General features: G+C 32.9%; 1 protein-coding gene across 49 annotated transcripts in view; it reads right to left on the reverse strand.

Moving 5' to 3' along the window:
- Positions 1-12,667, reverse strand: part of LOC105476014 (regulating synaptic membrane exocytosis 2) — a 763,868-nt gene that overhangs the window by 264,187 nt on the left and 487,014 nt on the right. For 26 of the 49 annotated variants that reach the window (XM_024791003.2, XM_011731614.3, XM_024791006.2 and 23 more), the window contains one exon: positions 9,176-9,292. In XM_024791003.2, coding sequence (XP_024646771.1) covers positions 9,176-9,292 — 117 coding nt within the window. Of the gene's footprint in view, positions 1-4; positions 71-9,175; positions 9,293-12,667 lie in introns of all 49 variants that reach the window. The other 23 variants (XM_024790996.2, XM_011731613.3, XM_024790993.2 and 20 more) reach the window with 1 other exon arrangement.

The raw sequence follows: 12,667 nt of genomic DNA on the forward strand, positions 1-12,667 counted from the left end.
ATACCTGTCATCCCTGTGATGATGGTCAATGGTCTGACTGTATCTGGAGCGAGGTAGAGTAAGAAAATGACTGCAAGCATGGCAGAAACAAGAATATAAATAAGACTCAAGAAAGAAGTGAAAAAAGTATAGTTTAATTTAAAAAGTAAGATTTAAAAAGATAGGCAGATAGTAAGCAAAGCAAATGGAAACTGTTATTGGAAAGCTTGCCCCTTCCTCCCAGTGTTCATTGTAATATGACAGTGCCAAAGGTTAAAATATTCTAAATATTTTAAAATAAAATGCAACAAAAATATAACATTATCAATTATTACTTAAACATCTTTAGCACCATCTAGAATATGTTATATGATAGAGATGCTTTACCATTTTTTTAGGAGGAAAGATGAGATGAGAAAAATAAAATAAGCAGAAAGTTTAAGAAGAAAATAATAAATGAAGTAATTTCAAATACTTATAAACGTTGGGAAATTTATAAGGTAACTATTTCTCTTTTAATTATTGATAATTAAAAATAACTACAAAGGGCTTTAACAATTCCATTTAATTAAGAGCAAACTGATCCAGATTACTTTTATTATTAATTGTATTTATTAAATTTATTGGATGCCATTCATTTTTCCATTCACTATGTTTATTATGTATTATGTATTACATGCTATTGGCTTTGCTACCTTTCTTGCCTCATAACTACCATAAGCAATTCAAGCAGCACACTGATCTTTTACCTATCTCTTCTTTCCAAAGCACTAATTTAAAATTTCCTACTTTCTTAGAACCTTTAATACTAAAACAATTGATCTTAGGAGTTTATCATTATATTTCCATAAACAATGGAAATGAACCTTGAACTCTCTCAACTTCCACAATTCTATCTCTAAAGTAAACATACATTTAAATCTTCACTTGTCCTTGTCTTCTGCACCTAAAGAGATACCTCTACTTGTAATCCTGCTTCCCATATGACCTTGCTTCATTTATTATTCTCTTCTGCCTTCCCTTCCTCAACTGCACTTAACCCTAAAAATAAAACCCCTGCTAACCTTTCCTTCCGTTCAAGCCACTGCATCTCGCTCATTTTCTTTTCAATATAGAACATCGTAAAATACATACCTACAATTCTTGCCACCTCTGCCAGATTTTGCTTTCATGCTTTAAGCTTACTGTAATTTGACTTCTGCTTCTACCACACTCTCGAAGCTACCTTATGAATGTGAAATCCCCCCAAAATTCTTTCTTCTCCTCTTAATCCTCATCATAGTCCACTTACCTTTGGTATTAGACATTGATTTTCAAACCTCTATTTTTTAATACTCTCTCCTTTTTTGGTTTCTAAAACCTCTTTGGCTATTAAACATAATATTTATTTAACAATGAACTATATGCCAAGTACACCATTAAAAGCTTTGCCTACATTATCTCATTTACTTCTCATAACAACTCTTTGAGGTAGGTTCTACTATTCCCACTTTTGCACAGACAGATAAACTGAGGCTGTGAGTGCTTGTTCAGAGCTATATAGTAAGTGGCAGGACTGGGTTTCAAAGTCAGGGCTTTCTTAATTCAAAACTCAGGCTCTTAACACATTTGTACATATAGCCTAGTCTCTCACCTATATGACTGGTTCTTCATGCATTTAATGTACTGGATTTCCTTTCTCTGTAGAGAGGCAGTGGTTTTCCAAGATTCATTTCCTGATCTTATATTCCAACACATTCTTTCTAAGTAATGCAATTTTTTTTATGGTGTAAACAGCAACTCTGCTTTATTACTGATTATTCTTTGGGTGGCACAACACTTTTCTATCTGCTTCTGGGCTCTCCACATAATGCTTGAGTGACAGATAGACACTTCAGGAAAACACATGTTCATTGTGAGACTGGAACAATACCCTTTGCCTATTTGGACATTGGTGCCAATTTGTGAAATGAGGAGGTTCAAGCAGTGGTTTTCAAACTCTTTTTTTTTTTTTAGCAGATCACTTTTTTTCAAACAAAATTTGATATAGAATCAATATACAGTAATCAAATAATATCAGAATGATGCTGGCTAAAGAGAGTAAGAAGCCTAGATCCTTATCCATTTAGCCTCATTTTTACCTGTCATAGTAGTCTCTCAGGTACCGCTACAAAACATAGGACTCCATCATCTCTGAAGTCCCTTCTAATCTCTAACATAATTCTTTAATCTCCCTTTGGAACTTAATATAATACTTCAGCTATTCCTCTTTTTGTAATCTCTTACAATTCGAACTTCAACTAAGGATTAAAATATTTATTTAATAAGCCAAGTTTTACGGTCTCAGAATTTAACTCCTCCATTTCCTCATTTTTCACATTCAATTGATTTACAAACCTTGCTTGTTCTGATGCCTGAATAACTCAGATTTCTCTCCTTTACCTTTTGTCTTGCCACCACCTTAAATCAGGTTTACTATGCCTATTTAAACAACCCTCTCTTAGGTCTTCCTACCTTCAGACCCCAGTCTTCCCTTGACTCAATCCAATCTTCATCCTGTCTACAGAAGTTTATTTGCATATTATGCTTTCTGATCATATCGGTACCTCACTGAAAATCCTTCACTAGTTCCTGATATCAAAAAACAAGTATAAATTCCCTAAAAGTTCTAAACTACTTTCAATCTTCATCTTCTACCCCTTTCCATTCCCCATACCACTACCTCTTATCTAGGTACAACAGACTACCTAAGATTCTCTAAATTATCATGTTTTCCTGACTCAAGACTTTGTTCATGTTTATCATTCTGTCAAGAATGCCCACCATTCTCCATCTCCACTGCTTCACTTTTCACAGTCTTATTCAACTTTTGAAGTCCAGCTTCTCTGTAATGCCTTTTCCAGTTCACCCGATCAAGTAATTTTCTCTCCAATCTGTTCCAATATTATTATCCTTCTGCCACACAGTCTTCAACATTTTAAAATTAGTTGATATATGATAATTTGTCCAGCTAGACCAGGATAATGTCTGTTTTAAATCTTTGTGCACAATGGCTGACCCACTCAAGTATATTTTGGATTGCACTTAAAAGTAAAATCCAAATTATACTGTTCTCATGATGAACCTTCTCTCAAAAAACAGCAGTGGTTCATATGTGGTTCATATAATTATAGAAACATTCTAGTCATAGATTCTAAGGCTCATGATAAAAAATTACTATTCAAAGTATTAAACTAGATTACTAACCCAATTTCTGGAAGATTATGAGCCTATGTAAGAAAATATTTAAAAAAGTATTCATAGCTTTATGAAGAAGAGAAATAATACCCAACAGTTGTGATGTTGGGCTTTACTGCTTTAAAAGGAATAGGTTTTCTCCAAAATTACTTAAGAATAACAGAAAATATGTAAACTTCAAAGCTTGTTAAAATTTATAAATTTATAAAATATATATATAATCATCCAATTTCTAATAGTTTCCTTAAAGAGTCTTATAATTAACTTTGTCCCTATAAAGCCAAAGCAGCCATTAAGCAAGAATCACCTTTATCAAGCATCAGTTTATTTTATTCTTCTTTTCTGTCTCTAGTCATGTTAGTTCTTAACCTTATCTGGTCATGACCGTCTTTGAGGTTCTGTTGAAAACTATAAAAACTCATGCATGAACATACAAAATTTACCCTTGTGTTTTAGTAAGCCCTCTAAAATCTACCTGAGGTCCATAGCCATACTCAAAGTCCTTTGCTGCATCCACTTGGTACAACCTTAAAACATAATACACTTCTCCACTGAACCATGTTTACTTTTTTTCCAAAATTAATGGACATTATAAAATTTGAGCAATAAGTATGAATAGTGCCTTAAATATGCATAATGCTTAAACAAATAAAGTAAGTTATATTAAAACTGCAGTTAGTCCAATCTGAGCAGTAAATCACTGTAAAAGAAAAAAACAGAAAAACAATACATTTACTAACTTTTAAAAAGCAAAAACAAAATAAAGAAGTCATAGATTCTAAGGCTCATGATAAAAAATTACTATTTCGAGTATTAAACTAGATTACTAATCCAATTTCTAGACACTTGGATTCTTAAGCAATAGAATCTTTAAAGACAACACAAGGCCGGGCGCGGTGGTTCACGCCTGTAACCCCAGCACTTTAGGAGGCCAAGGCAGGTGAATTACGAGGTCAGGAGATCGAGACCATTCTGGCTAACATGGTGAAACCCCGTCTCCACTAAAGAATACAAAAAATTAGCCGGGCGTAGTGGCGAGCGCCTATAGTCCCAGCTACTTGGGAGGCTGAGGCAGGAGAACGGCATGAACCCAGGAGGCGGAGGTTGCAGTGAGCCGAGATTGCGCCGCTGCACTCCAGCCTGGGGGACAGAGCAAGACTCCGTCTCAAAAAAAAAAAAAAAAAAAAAAAAAAAGACAACACAACATTCTATTTATAATGAATTGTTCTTCTACTATATTAAATTAGCCGAATGTCCCCTTTAGGAATCACTTTAGTCCATACAAAAAAGAACTGCAAAAATGGGCGATAAAATATTCCATTCTTAAATAAAACTATAGTTTCCAACAACCCTTACTTAATGCAAAAACTTTTAAAATTTTCATTTATTTATTTATTTATTTATTTAGAGATAGGGTCGTGCTCTGTCACCCTGGCTGCAGTACAGTGGTGCGATCTCAGCTCTCTGCAGCCTTGACTTCCCTGGGCTAATGTAATCCTCCCACCTCAGAGTAGCTGAGATAAAAAAAAAAAGGTGCACACCACCACATCTGGGATAATTTTACTTTATTTTATTATTTATTTTTTTTTGTGTGTGGAGATAGGGTCTCACTATATGGCCTAGACTGGTTGAGAACCCCTGGGCTCAAGTGATGTGCCTGCCTCAACCTCCCAAAATTCTGGCATTACAGGAATAAGCCACTGTGCTTGGCATGTGTCTTTAATATTGTTAATGTTTTCCTTATGTTGTAGTCCTTACATTCTACTCAGTATGATTTAACTATCTTAAAATGTTTCTGAAACACAGCAAATAAAATAAGTAAAATAAAATGTTATATTATTTTTGTAAAGTGAATTTTCTTTTTTCATTTACTTTATAATTTTAAACTATTAGAGATATGTTTCCTTCATAGTTGACAACTGAAAGGAAAAAAGAGACTATTCTTTTTGGTGAAATAGTTATGAGTGTGTGTTATACTTTCTGGTAGGTGACTTGACAAGGAATAGAGAAATAGCATGAGTGTGTAAGGTATGCCAGTGGTCCATATAATGGGGCATTTTGCTTTTTAGAATATATATTTATTAATTGAATGTATAGGAGAAAAAAAGTTTGTAAAGTAATTTATCTTTTGCCAGTATTAACTGTATTCTTATGATACTAAAAGTATACTCTATGGAAATAAATGCCCCTAATGTATTTTGGCCTCCAGGATAGACATAAAAATGCATACTATGGAGTACTTCTGACATGTTACAGAAATACTAATACTCTATATTTATTCTAATAGTAAACTAACTCAAGTAAACAAAAAGCTCTTAAAATAATTTTTTTTTTTTTTTTGAGACAGAGTCTTACTCTGTCACCCAGGTGCGATCTCGCCTCACTGCAACCTCTGCCACTCGGGTTCAAGTGATTCTCCTGCTTCAGCCTCCTGACTAGCTGGGATTACAGGCACCTGCCACCACGCTCGGCTAATTTTTGTACTGATTTCTAATACTAAGGCCACATAGTCTGCCTCAGGAAAAATTATGTTCCTAGTTGTAGCAGTTACCAGGACCTATCGGAAAAACAATGGTATAAAAAGCGGGGGAATGGAGGTAGAAGATGAAAGATACGCTTAATAATTCCTTGTTTTAGCTGAGTCCTTGCATCCAGGTTTCTAAATTACTTGTAAAGCATCTATTTACTTTGCAAAGCAGGATAGGATTTTGACTAATGATACTACAGTGAGATATGCAGAGAAACAAAGACCTAATAAAAATTTTATGTATAAATTATTTTTATATTACCTATAGAAAGGATATAAATACTATATCTTCTCCTTACACCACCCAAGTTTAACCAAGTACTATTAATGAATGTCAAATAGCATCGTTTCTCATTCAATATAGTCCATCCTTGCTCTTGGTCTTGCCTGAATAAACATGCCCATTTTTCAAGGTCCAATTCATGCCCTACATTCATTATATACAAAACTTAAAAAAAAAAAACTACATGGGCCGAGTGTGGTGGCTCATGCCTGTAATCCCAACACTTTGGGAGACTGAGGCGGGTGGATCACCTGAGGTCAGGAGTTCAAGACCAGGTTGGCCAACATGGCAAAACCCCGTATCTACTAAAAATACAAAAAAAAAAAAAAAAAACCCACCAAAAAACAATAATAATAATAAATTAGCTGGGCATGGTGGCACAGCTACTTGGGAGGCTGAGTCAGGAGAATCGCTTGAACCTGGGAGGCAGATGTTGCAGTGAGCCAAGATAACTCCATTGCACTCCAGCTTGGGTGACCGAGTGAGACACTGTCTCAAAAAACAAACAAATAAACAAAACAACAACAACACTACATGAACTGGCTGATTTCTCTCTCTTTTTTCTTGATTACTAAGCACATTAAATGTAAATTATTTGCAAGTGAATATAGCCTTTTAAAATGCAGGAATTTTCAGTACTTACTATACAATTGGAGGCAGTGTCATTTAATCTACACAACTCAATAAAGTTGATACGAGTCATTTAATCTACACAACTCAGTAAAGTTGATACTGATATTCTAATTTTACAGAAAAGAAAATCAAGTGTCAGAGAGGTTAATTTTCCCAAAGACACAGGTAGCAAGAGGTTAAATCCTGCATTCAAAATCAAGGCCATTTGGTTTCAAATCCTATGAAAAAGATTCAATAAAATAATATTACATTCAACAAAATACATTCTAGTCCAGTGCATCAATTCTTACTGACAAGAAAGGTTATTTATTGCACCTCTCAAAAGACCTAAATTACTATTATTATCTCAAAGGAAATTCTCTTAGGCTTTTAAATCAACATTATTATTGATTAAAATGCTATTCATGAAAATTCACTGTAAGAGTTCTAGAGTATTCTTATTTTCTAAAATCATAATGCACCCATATGCATTTTATTACCAAAACTCTTAGAATATTAAGATAAAACAGAAATTAAGAACTTGTTGCTTAATAATGTGATAGACTATATATATAATATTGAACTTTTTTATTCCTATTAATAAATGATTACACAGATAATCAAATAATATTAGAAATGGTTTTATATTCCTATTTAAATAAAATTCTATTTTACTTATTTGAAAAAAGGATTTAAGGCAGTTCACAATTAAGATAAATTTTGATCTGGCATCAACAGTGGTCTAAAAGAAAAATAAAAACCACATGGATCAATTTTCTCAAAAACTTCAGAAAACAATTATATGAACATTTTTGCTAAACTAAAAGATTTATAAATTTTTTAAATAAAAAAATGATGTTTCAGTTGTAGACATAAATTGAGATAGATATAAAAATGCACATTGTAGGATCTCTCTGACATGATAATTACCTAATATGACCACATTAACTAATACCAAGGATTAATCATCTAGGCTTTAATAGGAAGTTGTGTTGCCATTAAACCTAGGGTCATTTGCCTTTAAATATTTATAAAGTATTATGCATTTTACATGATAGCAATCATTTTTATTTATAAGTATAATTCCAGATGTTAATTTTATCTTTTTCTGCAAGATTTAGACAGTATTTGCTTGTCTTAAAGAAAATAAAGTCCATTTTTTCATTAAAATAAAACTTCACATAAAATTGAAGAAAGTTTAAATTCATTTCAGAATTTTCTCTCTCATCATTTCCATTAACAAACCTTCAAGGAACAAGAAGTTTATGACTTGATATATAAATAATTTCCAGAAACAATCAAGCTCATTAAAATGCTATTAGGCAACTAAAATACCTCTTCATTCATCCTAATATGACTCCTTTCAACTCCTAATCATGCCAACATAGTTACTCTTCTTTCTATTACAGTATTGTACTTGATAAGCATCAACTTCTATAGGTAGCATGTCTGTAATTACCCCTAAAGACATAGATTACTAAGAAAAAGTTAAGCAAATTAAAAGAAAATAAAATACATTAACTTTCATTTATCACTAAAAGCAATATTAATTTAATAACTTCTTATATATAATTTCTTCTTAGATCTCAGGCACAAAAACCAATACTTGTTAGACACTATTAAAGACTATGATATCCCCTCTTTACTTTTGGAGAAGTATACTAAATCACAGTGAAATTATAAGCATGAATTAAGTATAATCTTAATTTAGACAAAAAAATTAAGTGTATAAATGTAAACAGTAATTTCTCGTATCAGCTTATTTAAAAGCCCCTAAATGTTCTTCCTAAAATCAGTTTAGGATGCATACAAAGGAACTTCTGAGTTCCTTCATTATTTTATCATATCCTTTGAAGAGCTGGGGAAATATAATGGCACTTACTTCACGTATAACCAAAGCATGAATTAGAGTTTATCAATTTGCTTAACTTAAAAATATTAATAGTAGTTAATGTAAGCATTATAACATACCATGTTACTTCCAAGTTTGTCACATTTAATGGAGCAAATTCAGAGAGCTCTTCCAAATACAGCAATCAATCTTTAAGATGCTTAAAAGGTTTACTGAAAGCCATGAGGAAAAACCTCTTCATGAATCATAAAATGTTTCCTAAACAAATCAGACTCTGTCTCAATACTTCTATATGTGAAAAGTCACACCAATTTCTCTGATGAATGTAAAAGACTTTAAAATATTTGTCTCATGAAAGTATTTATATATAATAATTGGTTATGACAAAAATAATGAAACATCTTGGTTTCACTATAATTAACATTCTAATCACTTATACAGATTCACTAACTTAACTGGTTTGATTAAACAAAAAACCAAAATGGCAAGAGAAAGATAATTTTGTTTTTTTCTTACCAGAGAAAAGGTTGTGTTTATTTATTTTTAACAATGTGGCAGTCATAAGAAATAATGTAAGCGTTGTAACAGAAAAACATTGTTTTAGAAACTAAGATAAAGGAATATGTGAAAACATTTTATGGTAACCCCTTCCTGAAAGCAGTGATTATATTACTAATAAGGTCTAATAGTATTTAATCATATTTACCTGTCTCTATCTGGAGAATAATGGTCATCCATGACACGATGTCTATCCATTCGGCTAATTGTATTATAATGTCCAGTAGTAGTGCGTGTCCCTCGATGCCCCTGTTCCACATTCCGACTAAAACAACAAGATCTATTAAGTATCTTAGTAAACCATTTGAAACACTAAGAAATGAGGTTTATTTTAAAGCACAATAGAAAAAGACAAAGTCACTATAAGGTGAAGTCCAAATTTTGTTTTCACTAATTGCATCTCGGTTAAAGGTATAAGTTTCAGTGGAAGGTTGACAGTTAAATAAGATTACTGCTATAACAGATGCAGCATAAGGAGCTCAAATTAAACTAATAACAGTGGGGATATGATAAGGACTATCAAAGTTATTAAAGGATGACTACCAGGTCTCTAGTACTGATATTCAATAATATGCTCAAGAGGATGAGTAGATTTGTATGGAGAAAATATGTTCAGTGTTAGACACATTTGTATACATGACCTATAGGACTGCAGATAGGGATGCCTCATAGGTGGTTGGACATGAGTTCAGAGCTTAGCGGAACAAGTCAAAATTTGCACACTTTGTGCCATCTCCCTTGATACCACTCTAGTCCAAACTACCATAATTGTGAATATGCCATAAAAATAGCTACCTAGGCTGGGTGTGGTGGCTCATGCCTGTAATCCCAGCATTTTGGGAGGCTGAGGTGGGCAGATCACCTGAGGTCGGGAGTTCAAAACCAGTCTGACCAACATGGAGAAATCCCATCTCTACTAAAAAATAAAAAATGAGCAAGGCGTAGTGGTGCATGCCTGTAATCCCAGCTACTCGGGTGGCTGAGGCAGAAGAATCACTTGAACTCGGGAGGCGGAGGTTGCGGTGAGTGGAGATCCCACCATTGCACTTTAGCCTGGGCAACAAGAGCAAATCTCTGTCTCAAAAAAAAGGGGGAAAAAAAGCTACCTAAGTAATCTCTTGCTTCAACTCTTACCTCATCCCTGATGACATGCAACAGCCCTTTAAAACACAATTAAGACATGGCATGTCATGTTGTAGGATGAAAGACAGGAGTCCAGTTTTTAATTTATTCCACTGGTGAGCTAATTTTCCTATCCTGTCGGACCCACCCTTTCCATATTAATTGTAGTGCCACTTTATCATCATATGTCAAGTTCACATATAAATATCACTGTAAATGCATATATATTATTCTTTTACTATCGATTCCCTTCGATATGTCTATTTTGCTGCTGTTATTCAAGTTCCATCCTAGTTTTAATTATTCTTGCCTGCTGGCAAATTTTTCTCTTCTTTTTTCAAAATGGATTTATTGGTATTTTATTTGCACATAAAATTTTGATTGTTATGGCATTAGATTTATAAACTAATTTATGGAAAATTGATATCTTTATTACAGGAAGTAATTCTACCCATGCATAGGGCGTATCTCTCATTGATTGCTTACCCAAAGTTTTACATCTTACTTAAAAAGATCCTGTGAATTCTTAGTACATGAATTGTTAGATACTTCAGGTTACTTTTGAGAATAGCACTTACATTTTATTATATTTTCCAACTAGTAATTGCTCATTTTATAAGTTGATCTATAGACAGCTATTTGGCAGAACTCCTATATTAGTTTTAATATTTTGATTATATTGGGTTTCCTGTGTAGATAATCCTATCATTAACAAATAATGATGATTTTTCACCTCTTCTCTTCCAATCCTGAAATCTCTTATTTCCTTTTCTTAGCACTTTTCAGGACCTGAAGCACTATTTCAAACAGTGACAATATTAATGAACATCCATCTCTTATTTCTGCTATTAATGTAAATTCCTCTAAAGTTTTTCCATTATAATGCTTGCTTTATTAAGCCTTTATGAAGTGTAGGTGGTTTTCTTCTAGTTTACTATCTTATGTGAATAGAAGTTGAACAATAAAATTCTTTTTCTGCCTCTAGTAAGATTTATTTCCCCATTAGTCCATTAATAAGATGAATTACCGTAACAATTTTTCTGGTGTCTCACTGCCATGATTTAAACTCATGGTTAGATTTACTTAAAGTAAGATTTTTTTACATATGTTTGTAACTAAAATGGGCTTCTTAAGCTGGGCACAGAGGCACATAGTCCCAGCATCTGAGCCTAGAGGACTGCTTGAGCCCAGGAGTTCAAGTCTAGCCTGGGCAACATAGTGAGACTCTGTCCTTGAAAAAAAAAATGAAAATGGAATACATATATATTTTATTATACTTTAAGAATTAGAACTAAGGTTATGTTAGTTCCAGAAAAAGAATTAGGCAACTTCCCTTCTTTATCTGTTTCTAGAGCCAGTTGTATAGAACAGATATTAGTTCTCAAATACTTGGTTAAAATTTACCCATAATAACTTTTTAGTCTGGAATTCTCTTTACGGATGGATGGGAGGAAGACAGTAGTTTGTCTTTGGGTACTGTTTCAACCTATTTGCTGGTTGTTATTTTGTATTATTATTTAATTGGTTTTTTTTTTTGAGGCTGAGTTTCACTCTTCTTCCCCAGGTTGGAGTACAATGGCAGAATCTCAGCTCTCTGCAACCTCCACCTCCCGGGTGCAAGCAATTCTCCTGTATCGGCCTCCCAGGTAGCTGGGATTACAGGCACCTGTCACCACGCCTGGCTAATTGCTTTGTATTTTTAGTAGAGATGGGGTTTCACCATGTTGGCCAGGCTGGTCATGAACATTCATTGTTATTTTATTTAACTTTCATTTCTTCTTGTGTCAATTTTAATATATCTATTTCAGAAATTTAACCATTTTGCCTAGATTAACAAATTTAATAACATAATTTCATAATGATTATTTTTAAAGTCTTTTTCTTATCTGTAGTTGTTTCTCTTTTTCAACGTTTTATTTATTTATACCGCTCATTTTTCATGTACAGTCCTTTTATTGTATTGATGTCACCAATCTTTTCAAATAACTGACTTTTGGGTTAACAAACATTCTTATCTTCACTTCTTTTTCTTACTCTCTGTGCCTCATTTTGTCTCAGTTTCACTGATTTTTCCCTAATCTTTATTAATTCCCTCCTTCATATTTCTTCAGGACTTTCTCCATTGTTCTGTACTGTTTCCTAAATTCAGTGTTTATTTAGTTCTCTATTTTCATTAAAATTTTTTTGTCAAGTAAACATTGCACATATTTATGGTATACATGATGTTTTGATATGATAAGTAAACACTGCACATATTTATGGTATACATGATGTTTTCATATGACAAGTAAACATTGCACATATTTATGGTATACATGATGTTTTCATATGACAAGTAAACATTGCACATATTTATGGTATACATGATGTTTTTATATAACAAGTAAACATTGCACATATTTATGGTATACATGATGTTTTGATATGACAAACATTGCACATATTTATGGTATACATGATGTTTTGATATGACAAGTAAACACTGCACATATTTATGGTATACATGATGTTTTGATAT

The sequence above is a fragment of the Macaca nemestrina genome, chromosome 8 (genome assembly GCF_043159975.1).
Source record: "Macaca nemestrina isolate mMacNem1 chromosome 8, mMacNem.hap1, whole genome shotgun sequence".
Lineage (NCBI taxonomy): Eukaryota > Metazoa > Chordata > Mammalia > Primates > Cercopithecidae > Macaca > Macaca nemestrina.